This window comes from Polypterus senegalus, chromosome 15 (genome assembly GCF_016835505.1).
Source record: "Polypterus senegalus isolate Bchr_013 chromosome 15, ASM1683550v1, whole genome shotgun sequence".
NCBI classification, from domain to species: Eukaryota; Metazoa; Chordata; class Cladistia; order Polypteriformes; family Polypteridae; genus Polypterus; species Polypterus senegalus.
In genome coordinates, this window is record NC_053168.1 from 4133423 (window position 1) to 4154808 (window position 21386).

The following is a 21386-nucleotide window of genomic DNA, read 5'->3' on the forward strand; positions in this document are numbered from 1 at the left end:
ACCAAGGTGTCCGTAAAAATCTAAAAATTAATCGATACGCTTGCTTAATAGAAGACAATTTCACAATACTAGGATAAGCAGATATTTAAATGATATACAATGAACTAAATATCGAATTAGCGAAATTTAGCAATAGAACAAAATACATTCAAATATATAATTCATTCAATTTGTCAATTTTATCCATAAGAAAACACAAGTACACCCGACAGGGTACAAATATCACATCATATTACAATTCTTCCGTTGTCTGTGTAAGATAATTGTAAGCCATGTATAAATATCACACATCATATGAGAAGGGAATTGAATAATTGGATATTTCAATTAAGAACATTTTTTCAAATTCTTCTGTTGTGAAATCTTCAGAAAAAAACGAGCAGAGTCTTCAGAAAGGTAGTCAGAATTTAGACTTTATTGCACAGCATAGGAAAAACCATTGCAGAGCATATAAAGCCTGTCTCAGTTCAACGAATTGAGCCTCTTGCTTTTGAGTGAGCCCCAAATTTATTACAGTTCTTATCACAAAATGTCCCCCTTCACACCAGTTTCCTAACATCTACTGTGCAGAGTCTCTCATGATGTCGACCTCGCTCAGCACCTTCTCTCATGGTAATCACCTGGGGCCTCATGTATAAATGGTATAAATGTTGCGTACGCCCGTTTCCATGCTCACATCGCGATGTATAAATACTAAACTTGGCGTAAAGCCACACACATTTTCACGTTAGCTCAATCCTCAGCATATGCAAGTTCTCCGCTCGGGTTTTGCAAACTGGTGGCACCCAGCATCAAAGCAGTGCTACTGTTCCTGGGTGGTTTCCCTTTAATTTTTAGATCTACATCCCTGACACGGCTTTATCATATACACTGAAACTAACTGCATATTGTTTATTAGTTTAAGGCATCTGATTGTAATTAACCTGTAACAGTATAATGGTTCACGGGATAGCCAAACTATTCCAAATACCATCGCTGCTTTAGCATTGTCACTCTCACTGCACCACTCAGAGTATTTATATCACTGTATTTGAGTGTGGAATCACAGCTCTACAGCAGCTGGTCATCGGTACACAGCATCAAGCACACATTGCCTCAGCCATGCACACAGTCTATCTGAACTTCAACCATTCGGCAAATGCTTCAGAGCCTTTGCTGTAAGGACCTCGTGGTTCAGAAACAGTTTCATCCCAAGTGGTCTAAACTCACTCAATCAGTCATCAAGTGCTCCTTGTAGAACTGTCGGTACTTATAAGTCCAATCACCTCACTGTGAACTTGTACAACCTGAGCCACTTTATAAAGCACGTATTTATAGTTGATGACGACTGGCTTCTAAGTCGATTCTGATTTCCAAGGCGCTATCTTTTTGGAGCTCTTGATATCATTTTTACGATGAAATGCAGTAAAGCTTGTTTATTACATTATACAGATAAAATGTTGACATCATTTAAATAATCTATATTGCTAATAATTAAACATGTGAGGACACGGTGTTGCAGTGCTAGCGACGACCTGGTGCCCCATTCAGGGATTGTTCCTGCCTCACACTGTAATCTTGCTGGGACTGGTGTGCCCCTAGATGGATATATGGATAGAATAATTAAATATGTACTATGAAGATATTCAGTGTTTCATAAAAGTTTTGAAGAATTGGCGTTTTAAGCTTACAGATGGCTTGACTTTTATTAAAGAGGTTATTGTGTGGCGATTGAATTCTTGGAGAAAGAAAAGGAAGGACAGGAATTGGAGGTTAGCACGTTTGAAAGAGACAGTACTGCTACAATAAAGTATTTCATCAAAGGTCACGCATGGCGCAGCAAACATCTTGCGGGAGGCAGGAACAATCACTGGACGGGGCACCAGCTCGTCACTATCACTGCGCCACTGTGTTCCCATATTTAGTACATACTTTAATTCCTATCATAATGAAAATGATATCAAGTATACATCTCATAAGTTGGCGCACGCACGGATTTATGCATCTGAATTTTTTTCTGCATACGCCCATTTCCACTTTTGTCCATATGCCATGTTTTACTGTGAATTCTACACACGGCGTTATGCATGAGACCCCTGGGTATTGCAGACCTTCTGATAATGATACCCTTGCCCCTGTGGACATCGCTGTAATAATCTTCTTCCCTGTAGACCTTATCATAACAAATTTCCTTTTTGAAAAGAAAGAAACCAAGTACATTGAATTGAAAATACTCAATTGAAAATCAATCATGAACAAAATCTAGAAAATGAACAATGTGAGCCACTAACAGAATGAATAAGTCCACAATAGTAGATACTTTATCATAAAGTTTACAACCATATAACGTTAAGAATATATTGAATTCCAGACATGCAAAGAAATGTGGCTGATGCGTTCCAAGGATTCACCTCTTCTTCAGGGCACAGCAACTAAATGAAAAACTTGAAAAGTATATACAGGGTGGCGCACAAAAAACTGAACTGTCTCCGACCAGCTGACTCGAGCTGTTATACAGGCGGGTGCCGTCACGATCGCAGAGCCTCGTTGTTGCGACGGGGTCAGCAGCCCCAACTGTGCGATAGTAAGGAAGCTGTGAGCCGGTGGGTACAGACGTGTGTGCAAGATATCTGGAAGATGTATTCTCTGCAACAGAGGATTGGAATAGTGGTGGCGTATGTGTCTACCGGTGCTTTTAAGGAAACGCGGGACATTTTCACACAGAAGTTTCCTGGCGTAAACCTACCAGCAAAGAGCAGTATTCACGAATTGGTGAAGAAGTGGCGTAAGACTGGGTGAGTTGCAAACTGCAGAAAGAATTAGGCCCCATCTGTTCGTACAGCTGCGGTCGTAGCAGATATTCAGGAACAGATGGCCAGAAGCCCTAGGAAATCAACACGTAAATTAGCACAACAAGAGAATGTTTTGCACAGGTCTTGTCAACGTGTGTTGCACTCACTATAAATGAAGCCGTACAGAATGACTTGTGTCCAAGAACTGAAGGACGATGACAAGGAAAAACTGGTATTTTATTGCACATGACTCTGTCAAACAATTACCATTGGATTTTTGTACTGCATATCTTTCGTTTCGTGTACAGGCTAAGAAATTTATGTTGATGCTGGAGTCGGAGATGGTTCAGTTTTTCGTGCGGCACCTGGTATATATATTGTGCCGGATGGCCCGGCCAGGACTCCCCTTTGATACTGGATCTGGGGAAGCAGCCATGGGATGCACACTGCATCCCCTGCAACATTTGGTGGCAGCTCCCCTGGGTGGCATCAGGGCCAATATCTTGGAACACCAGAGCTCATCCCTGTTGGGCTCCGTGACCACCGCCAGGGGGAGCTGCAAGGCTTCCTGAGCCCGTGTGGGCGGGGATACAGCTACGCCCAGAAGTGCAGCCTAATCTAGGTTAGGAGCACTTCCGGGTGAACTATAAGGAGAGCCTGCGGCCACTACTCAGAGTGCCAGAGTCGGGAGGAGGAGGACGAAGGTGCCTGGGAGGAGTAGTGGAGGAAGAAGAGTGTGGTTTGGGGTGATTTACTTTGTGTGTTGTTTTTGGACTGTGTTAGGGCTGAGGGACACGAGGAAGACGTGGACCTCAGCTGAAGATAAATGAAACTTTTCATTTATTTCTACACATGCCTCCATTGTCAGTCTGTGTCAGGTTGACGCCTATATACCGCCTTTGCCACTATATATATATATATATATATATATATATATTAGAATTAGAATTAGAACACTCTAGACGAGAACAGGCCATTCAGCCCAACAAAGCTCGCCAGTCCTATCCACTTGTTTCCTCCAAGAAAACATCAAGTCGAGTTTTGAAAGTCCCTAACGTCTTACTGTCTACCACACTACTTGGTAGCTTATTCCAAGTGTCTATCGTTCTGATATATATATATATATATATACATACAACCATACAATTTAAAAATATTACACTACCTATCATATGAGGCCAGGTACTCACAAGGGTAGATCCACCAAAACCTAATTCCCCATAAACAAAAACTGTATTAAAATAAAAAGGTAATCATATATTAAAACAATATATAAATACTTAAGAGAATACATAATTGGAGGTGAAGCTTACCTCATCCTATGTACAGTAAAAAATACGCGCTGAGAAACTCTTGACTAAAGGCCTAGTAAGAGACTGAAATGAAACCAAAGAGGGCGATACATACGCCATCACGTATAACTAACAGCAGCAAGTGTAAAAAATTCAAAAACGGTTCACGTCATCCACTACACATGCATCACAGAGCCCAGCGACTATCAGAGCAGAAGTGGCAACAGGACGCCAACCTAGACTCGGTATTATATCACAAGAAGCAAGCCAAATCATGTGACTCATTTAACCCAATGGGGTGTAAAGTATTTAACAGAAAAATCCAGTGTGCCACCCTACATAGCAACAGCTTGTCGAAATTACCTTGACAGGATGATAAGGGGTAGGGGGTCTTTACAGTTTCAAGGACAGCAGATCCGAGGTCTTGCGGTGGGCTGGTGCCCTGCCCAGGGTTTGTTTCCTGCCTTGCGCCCTGTGTTGGCTGGGATTGGCTGCAGCAGACCCCCATGACCCTGTGGTTAGGATATAGTGAGTTGGATAATGGATGGATGGATGGATCTGAGGTCTGAAACTTTATGGTAATAAAGTGTTTAGACACATAATGTTTAGTGGAATTTGTCCTGATATTACTTTTGTGTTCTGCAAAACGATGACAAGTAGAGCAACTAGTTTTGCCAATGTATAACACGGGGCAAGGGAATAACAGCAGATAAATGACACCTTGGTGTTTGCCCTGACATGCGGTTTGAATTGTGGGACCATCAATACACAAGTGTGTGCCTTTCTAAATGATGTCCAACCAGTTCAGTTGTTCACAGGTGGATACCAGTCAGGTTCTTGAATCACCTCAAGGAACATTAAAGCCAACAGGAGGAGCCTGATCACAATTTGGAGGGTCACTGAAAAGGGTCTGAATGCTTCTAGGAAGGATAGATTTCAGTTTGTGATTTTTAAAATAAATTTGCAAACCTTTCTGAAAACATGTTGTCACTTTGTCATGATGGGTTATTGAGTGTATACCGATAGGTAACAATGACGTATTTATCTGTTTTATCTTCAGCACAGTAAAGTGTGCAGAAAGCGCGGATGAATAATCAGCCAAGTATTTACGCCATCAGGGGGTGCTAGAGAGCATCAACAGGGACAATTTAAAAATGAGCCAAATGTGATATCCGAGGTCCTGCCTAGGCGCGGTGTGTGGCGCCGGCTGCTATGAGGTACCACAGGGATACCAGATATCTCTGGAAGGAGCAGCCCAGTAGTAAACAGACGCTAGGGGTGCATTATGGGGGTATGTTTCGTCATACTATTTATTGCCAGTAGGTGGGGCTCTTTCAGCCTTTTGGTGACCAAAGAATGCAAAATGACTTTCAAGCCAAACAGCCAACTCTGCTCATTTTTAAACTCTCTTCACACGGCCAATCCTTCATGTGGTTCACAGAGATACCAGAAGATCCAGAGATTGCTGAGCAATATTACTATGAAGATGGCTTTGAGTCGTGTTCTGATGAATCCGATGAATTTGAAACCGTGAATGAAGAAACTGTTTACAATACGTGTGAGCAGGTGAGACATTTTTATACTCTCTAAGAGTCTCTATTGTCATTTTTAGGTTTTCCCAAAAGCAAAGGCCAAAACCATAGAACCCTCCTTAAAACCAAAACTCACCAATGCCGGTTTAAATTAAATATTGTAGCACTGCTTGGTGCAAAGGGTGGCATATTGGCAGAGTGGCAGTAAAAAGACCTGGGGCACTACCACATGTCTGGGGGGAGGGGGACCTCCAGCTGCTCCAATTTCCATCCACAGCCCAAAGACGTACAGGATTAGAAATGAGGACATTAGAGGGTCAGCTCCGGTTGGACGGTTGGAAGACAAAGTCAGAGAGGCGAGATGGTGTTGGTTTGGACATGTGCAGAGGAGAGATGAGGGGTATATTGGGTGAAAGTTGCTAAGGATAGAACTGCCAGGTAAGAGGAGAAGAAGACCCAAGAGGAGGTTTATGGATGTGGTGTGAGAGGACATGCAGGTGATGGGTGTGACAGAACAAGATGACGAGGACAGGAAGATATGGAAGAAGATGATCTGCTGTGGCAACCACTAACTGGAGCAGCCGAAAGAAGAAGAAGATTTAAAAAATGAATTGAATTTAGAAGAAAACTAATAAAGTCTAACAAATTGTAACAAGGGTAACCTAAATCCCTACTATTAGACAGGCCATTCAGGCTCTGCTCAGGTAACACACTAAAGATTGATGGAGGGGTGAATTATTGTTTATTTCCTAGGCCCCCACATTTTGTAACACACCTAAATATGTGCCCCTTCGTAGTAGTTAACTTATAGATATAGTTATCTCGTAAACCTTCTTTAGGGGGCTGTAGCGCCAAATTCAAGTATGTTTGTGGTTAACACATGCAAATAGAGGATAGTGGGTGCCTGAAATAAGAAGGAAAAATCAGGAAAAGTCACAGAACAGAAGATTTTACTTTTAGGTAGTTTATTCTGTAGACTTCTTCAGCAGAAATAAGTCAAGAAATGAGACTGGGGCTTCTTTACACTAACTGCATTACGTATAGCGCCTCACAGGAACTGTAAAACTGCCAGATCTATCTATCTATCTATCTATCTATCTATCTATCTATCTATCTATCTATCTATCTATCTATCTATCTATCTATCTATCTATCTAGTACCTTTCACTCTATCTATCTATCTATCTATCTATCTATCTATCTATCTATCTATCTATCTATCTATCTATCTATCTATCTACAAGGTGAAGCAGAAAGGACGGACATCTTTGAAATGGCTAGAACTCACCACTAGGTGGAGTGACAGATGTGCGGTAGGTGGCGTTAGGTTCGCGAAGTCTTATCATTTTTTTATTATCTTTTTAGTTGAAGCCATGGAGCCGTGGACGATAGAACACCACGTTTTTGCGTACGCCTGTTTTGTCAAGAAGAAACAATCTATTACCGCAGTTCAGTGTGAGTTTCGTTGCCATTTCAATATCCACAGATATAAAGCGCTCCCGCTCGTAACACTATCCTACATTTGGTTAAAGCACTTCGTACACGAGGTACACTGAAGAACAAAAGACTGCTGGGGGCTACACGAACGGTATGTACCCCTGAAAATGTGGAAAGCGTACGACTAGCCTTGCTGCACAGTCCAAGTCGATCTGCTCAGAAGCATTCTTCTGAACTTGGCCTCAGTAATTGTTTGGTAAGGCGTATTTTGCATTTAGACCTACATTTCCATCCCTACAAATTGTCAAATGCTATTTCAATATGAACTCAAATCTTTTAATACATTTCTTTGTAAGAACAATTTTGTGATTTTGTAAAAAACATCTATCTATCTATCTGTCTGTCTATCTATCTATCTATCTGTCTGTCTGTCTGTCTGTCTATATCTCTATCTATATGTATATCTATATCTATCTTTAGTAGCCAATTTATTTTTCACAAATATAGAGCCATTACCATCTGAATATCTCTCAGTGACCAGTGTTAGATCCAGATCCGGATTATCGCACGACTGATGTGTACAATGAATATTTCGTTCCATGTGCCAGCTGCAAAGTCACTTACTGTATATTGAATTTGTTTTTTTTTAGAGAAAATGTATAATTATTGTGAATTCTGCATAATAAAAAATGCTTTTGGTTAGTAAATTAAATAACACCCTAATTTAGATTAGCATTAGGAGCAAATGTATATGTTTTGCCTGTGGCAGTCAACGTGTTAAGCTAAATCATTTTTTTGAAGGTCTTGTTCGGTGCAGTTGGTGCCCCCTTTTACCTTTCAGAGAAAATGATTTTGTGTTAACAAAACTGTTTTTTTTATATTTTATTGGTGTTCTCTTATTTGTGAGGTTTGTTATCATTTCTTGGAGAGAAAACAAAATATGAAAGATCAGAAACACTTCCAGGTTTTTCGATAAGGCCAGACGATCGACAGCTTTTGGGAATTCGCTTAGCTTGATTTCACACCATGAGGGTTGGCAGTAAGATGAATTCTTCTCTTGCAAGCTTGGGGATTCGTTGTCTTGTTGAATATATGCATAAACCTTGCAATTTTGGTTGGAGCTGAAGCATTAAATGAGACAAAGGTAATACTTGTTAAGGCAGGATAAATCCAGCTGTTCACACGCTGTGTCCTCCGCTCCCAGGATAAATCTGAAGCTGTTAATACTCGGAGGCATTTAGCAAAGAGGGCTTTGTTTTACGTTGAAAATAATTGGGCTCCCAGGGAAGATAAAGTGGCGCGGCCTCCTTTAACGCTCAAGGAATTGATAACGTAAGATGGGGGGCCTCTTTCTTTGTGTGTGTAGGTGCATGTTAAAGAACTGTTAGCGTTTCAGTTTCAGCTGTAACTACACTTTAACAATCTGTTAATACACGTGCTGTTTAAGATCAGGCTCAGGGTCACGTTCAAGTTTTTATCATGTGAACGAAATACAACGATAGCTGTAGTGACCGTAGTGCAGCACAAACCACAGATAATGAATACAAACACTGAGAGCCAATGCATCATCAGATGACAGATAAGAAAACGTGTCAGGGCCACTCATGAAGTTGTCAGTACAAGCTGTGGCCTTGTGACCAGAGGGTGAAACTGTCCTAGATCAAAAGGTGCAGATGCTTAATGGACCGGAGAAGTAACTGTTTAGGATGGCTGAGGTCTTCAGTAATACTACAGTCGGCCCTTGGGCTCAGTTTGATCCCTCAGCAGAGATCGGAGATGTGGTCTCACTAGTGTAAGCTGCAGTATAACATCTCTCAATTTCTGTTCTGCAGTTTTAACAATACAAATGTAACAATAAAACCTAACATTTTTTTGCCTATTGCTTCTGCCTGTTGCTCAGATGATTGTGTCAGAATAAAACCCTAAATCATTTTCAGAGGTTGCTCCCTATAGGTCAATATCTCCCATCTTGTATCTATAATTATCAATCCTTTTTGCCCTGGTGTGGCATTTTGCAAGTTCCTAAGTTAAGCTGCATTTTCCATGTGTTTGCCCATTGTGAGGTTTGTTCTCACTGTCTCATCAATATCTGATATATCTCCAGCATTAGTATCATCAGCACATCTCACGGGTTTACTAACTCTACCTGAACCTATAATCTTAATAAATATATCCAGAAAAGTAGCAGGTCAAAGATAGGCCCCCTCAGAGACCCCACTGAGAATCCTATTGTCTTATCTTATCTTGTCTTGTTGTGTCTTACCTTTTAAATTTTCATCTGGTCTTACCTTAGCTTATATTACCTTGTATTTCCTTCCCTTGTCTTGTCTTGTCTCAACATCCTTTTGCCTTGGCTTATCTTATATTTCCTTATCTTATCTTAGCTTGTCACATTTTGCCTTATCTTGTGCCATAACCCCCAATCATAGCTTGTCTGATCTGATCTTATTACACCATATCATGTCTTATCATCCCTTATCTAATCTTATCTTATCTTATTATTCCACTTCATGACTTATCATCCCTTGTCTTATCTAATTGCTCCTGCATCATCCCTTATCTTTTCTTATATTATCTGATATATCTCCAGCTTTAGTATCATCAGCACATTTCACGGGTTTACTAACTCTACCTGAATCTATAATATTAATGAATATATCCAGAAAAGTAGCAGGTCAAGGATAGGCCCCCTCAGAGACCCCACTGATAACCCTATTGTCTTGTCTTGACATGTCTTACGTTTTCATTCTTTATCTTGTCTTAGCGTATATTACCTTGTATTTCCTTCCCTTGTCTTGTCTTTTCTCGGCGTCCCTTTGCCTTGGCTTATCTTGTCTTTCCTTATCTTATCTTGTCGTATTTTGCCTTATCTTGTGCCATAACCCCCAATTGCAGCTTGTCTGATCTGATCTTATCTTATCACATCATATTGTGTCTTATCATCCCATATCTTATGTTATCTTATCTTGTCTGATCTTTAATCTTCTATCTTATCTAATTTCTCCACTTCGTGACTTACCGTCCATTGTCTTATCTTATCTTATCTTGTCTTGTTTCAATACCCCTTTTGCCTTGGCTTATCTTATCTTTCCTTATCTTATCTTAGCTTTCCTTCCCTTGTCTTGTCTTTTCTCGGCATCCCTTTGCCTTGGCTTATCTTGTCTTTCCTTATCTTATCTTGTCGCATTTTGCCTTATCTTGTGCCATAACCCCCAACCAAAGCTTGTCTGATCTGATCTTATCACACCATATCATGTCTTATCGTTCCTTATCTTATCTTATCGTATTGCTCTGCTTTGTGACTTACTGTCACTTCTCTTATCTTTCCTTGTCTTATCTTATCAGCCCCCTTATCTTGTCTTGTCTGATCTTTAATCTCCTATCTTATCTTATGTTTAATTGCCTGGTGGTTAACCAACTCGAAATCCAGTTTTATAGCTTACTTTTGATGTCCACAGCTTCTCGTTTCCAAACTGATCTCTGTTATGGGCTTTTATGAAGGTTTAAGCAAATTATTAGAACATAAGAAATTTGACGAATCAGAGGAGAATATTCGGTCCATTCCAGCTAACCTGTCCCAGTATCTCATCTCTGGATGCTTCTTAAAATTTATCAAAGTTTCTTCTTCAACTCCATGTCTTGGTAGATTTTTCTAGAATCTCACAACTTTTTGCATTAAAAAAGTGCATCCAGACTTCAGTCCTTAATGCACTTCCCCTTAATTTCCACTGACTTGCTTGAATGTGTGATCCATCATTTACTTGAAAGAATTTAGCTGGTATCTACTTCTGTTGAGGCCTTTGAGCATTTTGAAGGTCTTGGATGAGGTAACCCATGCAGTCTCCTCTGCTCGAGACTGAACAGGTTTAATTTTCCGAGTTTGTCACAGTAGAACATATCCTTAAGTCCTGGGATGCACTTGGTTGCTCTCCTCTGCACAGTTTCAAATGCATCTATGTCTTTCTTGTAGCGTGGTGACCAGAACTGCAGACAATGCTCCAGATGTGTTTATATCGTATGCTTTGTTTTTGTCACCTAATCCAGGAGACATTAATATGATCCTGATTCTACAGCCATCACAGTCTCACTCTGAAGAATCTTGATCATCAACTAGAATAAATAGTCTGAGGGTGGTGCTTCAGCAGTGACATCGGGGGGGGTTGGGCCTGCCTCCTTAGGCCCCACCCACAGAGTATAAGGCACATAACAAAATATTTTTACTTAATACCTACATATTGAGCAATGCACACTAAATGCAATATTAACAAAAATCATAGCATTTCATACATTTAATAAGGTCAGGTTGGGGAGCATGCAATGGTAAAGCGTATTGCCGCACCCACCACACAACGAAACAGCTTGGGATCACTGTTGGCAACCCCCCTGGCAGACACGCGATCCAGTACAACCCTCCAGAAATAACCATTTATCTGCCACATCCAGATGTTACATGGGCATCCCCTTGGCCTGGTCCAGTCACTTGGGTCCTCAACAACGAGCAATCTGTGAGCCGATCACCCTCGGGTAATTGTGCCAAATGGCTTTAGTGCCATAACTGATGCTCCCTCACAATGCAAGTAATGTGCCTCATTCGGGACTCCGTGAGCAACACAAAGTCTAACCAGTGGGACCCAAGGATTCTCCAGAGACACAGTACCAAAGGAGTCCAGTCTCAGGTCACTGGATAGCGTCCATGTCTCACAACCATATACAAGACATGAAGCACCAGGACTCCAAAGACTTGGAACTTCATCCTTTTACAAAGATATCAGGAGTGCCACACACACCTTTAAAGTGACCTCATGAGCCCCCAAATGCTCTCTTAATCCATTTACTGACTTTATAGGAAGAGTCACCAGAGTCACATGAAAGTCACTGCTGAGGTAAGTAAACCTCTCAATGACGAGGTTGGCCCTCTCTCTGCAGACAGACACACTGCTGATGTCTGTGCCCAAGAGGTCATTAAAGGCCTTTAATAAGGTTAAAACAAATCCATAAACATAATAAAAAAACAACAAAACAAAAAAATGAATAATATTGACCATAATTCATGATGCCTAATAAATACATTGTCATGTGGGTCCTGTAATGCATAAAAATGATCACTTATGAATTGCTGAGTAAATACTGTACATCTTGTGATGCTTCTGGTCACATCCTCATTGGTGTTCTTGTATTCCTTACATGTTTCAAGTCTTTCATCTTCCTACACTCTACTCCATGTGTCCAAGGTTAGGTTGATCAGGCCTCAACTTGTGACCAGTTAGCAAATAGGCCACTTCACCCCAATGACTCTTCTCAATTGGTCATCAAAGGCATCTAGAGGCTCACTCTGCCACTTTGGTGGTGTTGCTGATAGCTCTTCTATTGCTCTGTCCTTTGATGTCCAATGACCTGAAGGCTCTGGCCTACAAAACCCCTGCATCCTACCTTAACTACCATAACTGCTGTGATATAAATACATCTCAGAACAACGTTAAAGAGTTGGGGAATATGCCCGTATATTATTGATGCACTGTCGTTGGTCAAATAAGATAGAAAATTCATTCAACATTTGACAAATCACTGGTGTTTTACAATGGCTTTTATATCATGAGAAAATGGCGGCAGGAAATGAATCAGCACGGAAATTACGTCATCGGGATGAGGCCGGAAGTGACGTCATCTGTGTGGGACCGGAAGTGACGTCATCTGTGTGGGACCGGAAGTGACTTCATCATAAGGAGCCGGAAAATGGCATCATCTGCATGTGGCCGGAAGTGACATGATCTTGAAGATCCGGAAGTGACGTCATCTGTGTGGGGCCGGACGTGACATCATCTTGAAGAGCCAGAAGTGACATTGTTGAGGAAGTGGATGAGTCGCCATTTTCATAATTCCGAACTGGTGCAGGTATTGTAGTGTTATTTATCGTCTTTATTTCTGCAAGGTCAGAAAGAGAGGCATCATTACCACAGTACAACCCCCCATCTGTCCATTCTTCACTCACCTGAGGACCTTTTGACTGCTTGCTAAGCGCACGCGTGTGACACTGCCTTCTCTGCAATCACTGACCAGTTCCTCAAAAGCCTCAATCCTATGATTTTCACTTGGAACCGTCAACTCCAGAAGAACAACTTATTTGGTGGCTTCTGAGGTGACGACAACATCTGGTTTCAAGGTAGAGATTGTAATATGTTAGGGGAACTTCAGCTCTTATTTAAGTTCCTAGCAGAAGCCAACATTCCTGCACGTTTTTTCCTGGGGATTTTGACTTCTCACTAGCTTTAATGAAGGTGATAACCTATTTAGAAGGACAAACCTGCTTGTTCTACTTAATCCCCTCGCTGATAGTTTCTGTCACAACCTCCAAGACTTGAGCGTGTGGCCACTAGTATCTTCTCTCTCCTAGAGCCTTGGAGCTACTATTTAAAATATGCTCTATTGCTACCCGTTTAGAACATAGTGGACAAGCTGGTATTTGCACTTTTTCCCATATTTGGGGGTGAGATAGACCAGGGAGCATATCATACTCTACCTGTATGATGAATTTAACCTTTTGAGCCCTCAGCCCTCTCCATCTTTGCCCAGGTCAACCTCCTCTCCAAAGTGCTCTCCCGTGTTTTCCATGTACTCTGTTGTTTCTTTGCCACTGTTCTGTAGGACCACTCTTCCTCCAATGCTGCTCTCACTTCTTCCTGGACTAGATGCCACTGTCAATATGTGAGGCTGGAAAGGATCCAACACCAGCTCCACCATGAGTTACCACATCCACCAGCCTTCTGTATTGCAGTCTTACTTTGGCTTGCCGGACTGCTTCTTATGTTTGCACAAATTCTGGGTGTGGCTACCTTTGGGTTACACGTCTCCTGGTACTGCAGCACTTCCCTGTTTTTCATCATCTCTTCTTCTCAACTGTTCTTCCTGGTGAGGGTCATGGCAGAAGCAGGCCATGCACGTCAGCCCAAACTTCCCTTTCCCCAGTTACAAATTTCTAGCTGTTCCTGAGGAATTCCTAGGTGTTTCTAAGCTAGTCAAGAGAGATATAATCCTTCCAGCATGCCCTGGGTGTGCTGCATGGTCTCCGCTCAGTGGGATGTGCTTGGAACCGCTCTAGGAGGGGCTACCCTAGGGACATCCTTAGTGTATAACCCAAACCACTTCTGTTGTCCCAACTCAATCTGCTGGAGCAGTGACACTAGTTCGACGCTCTTCCAAATCGCTGAACTTCTCAACCTATCAATGGAGTGTCAGCCCAGCAACCCTACGAAGAAACTCATTCTATTGGTCGTCACCTTTAGCTTATGACCATAGGTGAGAACAAGGATGTAGACCGAGAGTTTTGTCTTTAGACTCTGCTCCCACTTCATCCCCTGCCAGACAGCTGCCACCACTCCAATTTGTCGATCTTGTGCTCCCTTTTTCTGTCACTGGTGAACAAGACCCTGAGATAATTAAGCTCCTCCCTGGGTTTTGTCACCTCAAATTTCTCTTCCAAAGGTTCAAGCATAGGCTGCTTATTGCTGCGCCCGTAGAGTACGATGGTACTCGGGCTCCTCAGTAGACCCATTCTTCATCGAAGGTGGTTACTAACCATCCTCTCCAAAGTCTCATCCATTGAGAGGTGGGCACTTTGTACATCAGGAGCAGTTATATGGCGTAATATTAAAGAGTGCCAACAGGGTAATGCAACAAGAACTTCGTGATCACGCTGACCCAGGTGTTAGTGATGGCATTGCTGCTGATCCCCAGATCTAGCACCCTGGACTCTGGCTCTGTCCTTGAGTGGAGTTGGCATGTTCTCCCTGTGTCTCCCTTAGACCTGTGTGTTGAGTTTAATGGCATCGACTCGGCAGCAGACTACCGTCAAATCCAGGGATGGTTCCTGCCTTGCATGGGGTTCTGCTGGGGTAGACTGCTGGCTCCCTGAGACCCTCTGATGGATTGAGCAAACCTAAGAATTTTAGATTATGTCCTTCAAAGTCCAAACCACTGAAACAAAAATATGAACAAAATAGGAAATGAAACAACAGGGGAAAAGTAATTTGCACATTATTTTCTATCATGCTTAATCAGCGCACTAAATTTTCATTTAAATTGTTTACTAGGAGGCGGTGGTTGACGCTGGCTAATCAAGTTCTGCCGTTCCTGCATGCCCTCCGTCTGCTTTTTGTGGTCTATTAAATCACACCTGCTGTTTGCTACTTTCTCAGACGTTCCTCCTTAACCCTTCCGTTTCTTTTTCCGTTGTGCCTTGGGAGCTCGATAAGGGTGGCGTGGTCTGCCATTTTCATTAAGTCAGTGAACTGAGGCCTTGGTTGATTTGTGTCATGTTATGTGTAACAGAAAGAGAGGACAATGATAAAGAGTTGGGGTGTCAAGGGGACCACCCTGTACAGTCATATGAAAACGTTTGGGAACCCCCCTCAGCCTGTATAATAATGGACTCTCCTTTAAACAATAAATGATAACAGTGGTATGTCTTTCATTTCCTAGGAGTACTGCGGTGTTTTCCGAACAAAGATTTTTAGTGCAGCAGTATTTAATTGTATGAAATTAAATCAAATGTGAAAAACTGGCTGTGCACAAATGTGGGTCCCCTTGTCATTGTGCTGATTTGAATGCCTGTCACTGCTCAATGCTGATTACTTGGTTGGATGAGCTCATTAAGCCTTGAACTTCATAGACAGGAGTGTCCAGTCATGAGTGGTCAAAGGTATTTAAGGTGGTCAATCGCAAGTTGTGCTTCCTTCACTTTGACTCTCCTCTGAAGAGTGACAGACAGCATGGGATCCTCAAAGCAACTCTCCAAAGATCTGAAAACAAAGATTGTTGAGTCTTCTGGTTTAGGGGAAGGCTACAAAAAGCCATCTCAGAGGTTTAAACTGTCAGTTCAACTGTAAGGAATGGAATCAGGAAATGGAAGGCCACAGGCACAGTTGCTGTTAAACCAACTCAGCAGGTCTGGCAGGCCAAGAAAAATACAGGAGTGGCATATGGAGAGGATTATGAGAATGGTGACAGACAACCACAGATCACCTCCAAAGACCTGCAAGAACATCTCGCTGCAGATGGTGTATCTGTACATCGTTCTACAATTCAGCGCAATTTGCACAAAGAACATCTGTATGGCAGGGTGATGAGAAAGAAGCCCTTTCTGCACTAACACCACAAACAGAGTCACTTGTATGCCAATGCTCATTTAAACAAATTGTGGAACAAAGTGCTTTGGACTGATGAGACATAAATGGAATTATTTGGTCAGAACAAAAAGCGCTTTGCATGGCAGAAGAAGAACACCGCATTCCAAGAAAAACACCTGCTACCTAATGTCAAATTTGGTGAAGGGTCCATCATGCTGTGGGGCTGTGTGGCCAGTTCAGTTACTGGGGCCCTTGTTAAAGTCGAGGGTCAGATGAATTCAACCAAATATCAACAAATTCTTCAGGATAATGTTCAAGCATCAGTCACAAAGTTGAAGTCACTTAAGCAGGGGTTGGATATTCCAACAAGACAATGACCCAAAACACAGTCGGAAATCTACAAAGGCATTCATGCAGAAGGAGAAGTCCAATGTTCTGGAATGGCCGTCACAGTCCCCTGACTTGAATATCATTGAAAATCTATGGGATGATTTGAAGCAGGCTGTCCATCAAATTGAACTGAACTGGAGAGATTTGGTATGAAGAATGGTCAGAAATACCTCCATCCAGAATCCAGACACTCATCACAGGCTACAGGAGGACAGCGTCGAGAGGCTCAAAGGAGCAAAAGGAGGCTCAGCTAAGTATTGACGTCATATCTCTGTTGTGGTGCCCACATTTATGCACCTGTCTAATTTTATTATGTTGCATATTGCATATTTTCTGTTGATCCAATAAACTTAATGTCACTGCTGAAATCCTACTGTGTCCATCAGGCATGTCAGATATTAAAAGGAAGTTCAGCCAATGAGAAACAAAAATCCAAAGAATTAAGAGGGCTTCCCAAACTTTTTCATATGACTGTATATTTGGAGGCAGTGGGATTAAAAAAAAAACACACACAGATATTGTGGAGTTGTTTCTGCAGACGCGAGTTCAAGACAGAACTGTCCCAAGATGGTGGAGCATCCAGTTTTGGGCCCTTCTGACAGGAAGAGGCGGGTACAGCTGGACAAACACAGGAAGTGATGTCAGAGGTGTCCTAGCCTACAATCACCCGGTTTGCAGAGGGAAGAAGAGAGAGAGAGAGGGGCATTAGGACACAGCGCCAATCCCTGTGGGTTTCATCGTTCCCTGCACAGACTCAAGGCACCATGTGACAGGAACGGCAAAGGAGCCCCGAAACGTAACGGGGCCTCCTCCATGTTTCAAAGTAGGCATTAGATTCCTGTCTTTAAAAGTTTCATTTTATTGCCTGTGGATATCGAGATGATGTGACTTGCCAAAAAGCTCCAGTTTTGTCTCATCTGTCCAAAGGACATTCCGTCAGATGCATTGCAGCTTATTTAGCAAATTCCAGTCTGGATTTTTTTATGTTTTTCTTTCAACTGTGGGGTCCTCCCAGGTCTTCTTCCATCAAGCCCACTGTCACTCAAAAGCGATGGATGGTGCAATCAGACCCCGATGGACCTTGGAGTTCAGCTTGTGTCTCTTTTTGTCTGCCATTCTCATTGCCCATCTGCCCATTCTTGGGGTTGATTTTCCTCTTGCAATCGCATGCAGGGAGGTGGGCTACAGTCCCATGGACCTTTAACTTCTTCATAATATTTGCATCTGTTTGTTACAGGAACATCAAGCTGCTTGGACATGGTGGTCTTCTAGTCTTTTCCTTTAACATGCCTGTTTATCATTTTCTTTCTGATCTTCTCAGACAACTTTCTCCATCACTTCCTATGGTCCATATTCAGTGTGGGACACATGATGACACTAAACAGCAGAGTGACGACTTTTCTCCATTTAAATCGTCTGAATGACCTGTTGTACGAATGAAGACATGTGTGACATGAATTCAAGAAAACAGTTTGAAAAAATCGCTCAAATCCAATTACTGACGATCTTTTCTTGGGGTCCCAACAGATGAGCCCAGGCCCTTTCAGAAGGTCTTTGTCGAAGAAGCGACACCTGCTTTGCTTCACTTGACGACCTATAGATGTGCTTTTCATCACGTTTTTAGGATGAACTTTTTCCAGGAGGTGTAAGGGGGCCCACAAATCCAAAACGAAGGGTTCACATGCTTTTTCTTGCCAATGTGGACGTGAAAAATGAAATCTTAAAATCAGCAAATAGAAAAATAAAACTTAAAACACACATAACTTCTTAACCAGGATGGCGCAGAGTTGGACTCCCACAGTTGACCTCCGATACAAAATGAAAACACTTCCATCAAATTTGGAGACTTGGAGACAAGATGAGGAAATCAACCCTGGATGGGATGCCAGTCCATCACAGGGTCCATCCATGCATACGGGACCATCTAACCAAACTGTGGTTGGATTTTTGGGGGGGAGAATGACAGACAGACAGACAGATGAAGAACATGAACACACGGACTGTGAGCAAGCCAGGATCTGAACCCCGGAGTCCGCAGCGTTCTCCATGTTCACAGACCTCATCTGTCCATTTCCGTGCTCATTTGTTCTCTGAAAATTACCCTTCACAGAGAGGCTCCTTTTCTTATTAGATTTACAGACGTTGGATGCGCATTACATTTTGTACCAGAGATGTTTAATGAAACCTCTGTGGAGTTTTAGTTCAGACAGTTCTTCAAATGACTTCTTTATGTTTCAGGGATGTTATAAATAATGGATCTTTAATAAAACTGCATCTTTCTCATCTAATCCTAGATTCCCTTACGCGGAGTTCATTTTCTTTCTCCTACAAATGACTTTTTGTAGGCATTAACAGTGAATCTGATTACCATCAACTTAGATTTATATTTATACACGTATTTATATTTATCACACCACCTAAATACTTCTGTATTTTTAGAACTGAATGTTTGTGTCTCAGCAGAAAGCTGTGTGGTAAATGGCTAATTTAGCAAGAGTGTCAAAATGAGCGGCCCTATTAGAACTCCCGTGGGGACCCGCGGTGTTTCGGTGCCGTGCAAAAGAATTCATCGCCCTCAAAGAGTTTGTCCCGTTTTGTCACATTACAATCCGGAATTAAAATGGATTTTCATTTCGATTTAATAATGTGATCCAAGTTGTTGAGGCGGAATGAAAATGAAATACCTTGTATATATAAATTGTGACCACAAGGGGGTGCCACTGAGACCCCCGAAACCTCAGACATAATAGTACTCCACACAATCCCAATAAAGTTTCAATAAAGCATTTTAATATAAATAAGTCAGCAAATGTACACTAATGACCAAACACAATTATAATCACAGCAAATGTCTCTTTTCCTCCTTTGAGTGTCACCCACTGCCTCCCAGCTCTGACTCGTCGAGTGACGTGTGATGGCTCCTTTTATTGTTGGACCCAGGAGTACTTCTGATGTCATGACAAAGCCTGACAGAACCACTTCTGGGTCACGTGGAAGCTTGCCAAGGTTGGGTGACCTTCTCCCAGTAGCACCCTCTGGTGGCACCCAGGGATCCTGACAGGGTTGCTCTTCTTAGGTGCATGTCTTATTAAACCCTGCTGGAGTCTGAACCAGGGCTGTGCCAGATTAACTCTGCCACCTTTCATCCTGGGGGATAAACTGTCCCTGGTAGCCAGTCTCCCCACCTTGATCCCCCAACCTCCCTTTCTATCCATTATGTGATTGTCCCAACTGGGAATGGTTGCACCTCCGCTTATGTACTCCATCCCCTATGGCCTCCTGGCTGGGTAAGATTTCACTCTCGCCTGATGTTGTATCATTTAATGTTACATCTAATGTTGTATTCTCTGACTTAACGTTTTACAGTATGTCTAATGTTGTTTCATCTTATTTTATATTTTACATCTGATGTGGTATCCTCCGATGTTATGTTTTACAACTGATGGTGCATCGTCTGATGTGGTATCATCTGATTTCACGTCTGGTGTTGTATCAACTAACGTTGTATTATCTAATGTTACGCTTTACGTCTGATGTTGTGTCCTCCGATATTACGTTTTACATCTGATGGTGCATCGTCTGATGTTGTATGATCTGATTTTACGTCTGATGCTGTATTGTCTGAAAGGGCAGCACAGTGGCGCAGTGGGCAGCGCTGCTGCCTCGCAGGAAGGAGACCCGGGTTCGCTTCCTTGGTCCTCCCTGTGTGGAGTTTACATGTTCTCCCCGTGTCTGTGTGGGTTTCCTCCCAAAGTCCAAAGACATGCAGGTTAGGTGGATTGGCGATTCTAAATTGTCCCTAGTGTGTGCTTGGTGTGTGGGTGTGTGCCCTGCGGTGGGCTGGCACCCTGCCCGGGGTTTGTTTCCTGCCTTACACCCTGTGTTGGCTTGGATTGGCTCCAGCAGACCGCCGTGACCTGTAGTTAGGATATAGCGGGTTGGGTAATAGATGGATGGATAAATGTATTGTCTGATTTGGTATCATCTGATGTTGTATTGTTTGCTGTTATGTTTTATGTCTGATGTAGCATCGTCTGATGTTGTATTGCTTAATGTTACATGTTACGTCTAATGTGGTATCATTTTATTTTACATCTGATGTTGTGATTGGCTCCAGCAGACCCCCGTGACCCTGTATTCGGATTCAGCGGGTTAGAAAATGGATGGATGGATCTGATGTTGTATTGCCTGATTTAATGTTTTATGTTGTTTCAATTTATTTTATATTTTATATCTGATGCTGTGTCCCCTGATATTACGTTTTACATCTGATGGTGCATAGTCTCATTTTACGTACATCTGATTAGATAATACAACGCCTAACGTTGTATTATCTAATGTTACATTTTATGTCTGATGTACCACTTCATGTTACATTTTACGTCTAATATGATATCATCTGATTTTACATCTGTTCTTGCATCGTCTGATGTTGCATTGCTTAATGTTACATTTTGTGTCTAACGTTGTAACATCTGATGTTGTGTTGTCTTATGTTTTTTTTTTCGTCTGATGTTGTACTCACTCTCCGTATCTGTGTTTGCTGCACTCCCCTTACTAGTCACCATTATGTGCACTCTGAATGTCAACTTGAACTTCAATCTGAAGTCACAGCATCCACGCTTACTCTGACGGCTCTCTTTTCTTGTTTCTCCAGGACAGTGATATTCAGGCTATGGTGCAGTGCATGGAAGACATCCTGGACTGTGGAACTCAAGGTAGGGTCGCTGATCAAACGGGCGCCGTGTCTACAGCTTAAGGGTTGGAAGCTTGTGGCCATAATTTCAAAATTCTGACTTCTCTTCATATGTTTACTGGAATGTTTGGTTTACTTGTTTGTTG

The 21386-nt window shown here is 42.1% G+C and overlaps 1 protein-coding gene across 1 annotated transcript in view; it reads left to right on the forward strand.

Annotated features, from left to right (window-relative positions):
- nek11 (NIMA-related kinase 11) overlaps positions 1-21386 on the forward strand; it is a 302567-nt gene that overhangs the window by 176361 nt on the left and 104820 nt on the right. The window contains exons 13-14 of the mRNA XM_039737379.1: positions 5505-5629; positions 21202-21262. Coding sequence (XP_039593313.1) covers positions 5505-5629; positions 21202-21262 — 186 coding nt within the window. The remainder of the gene's footprint in view (positions 1-5504; positions 5630-21201; positions 21263-21386) is intronic.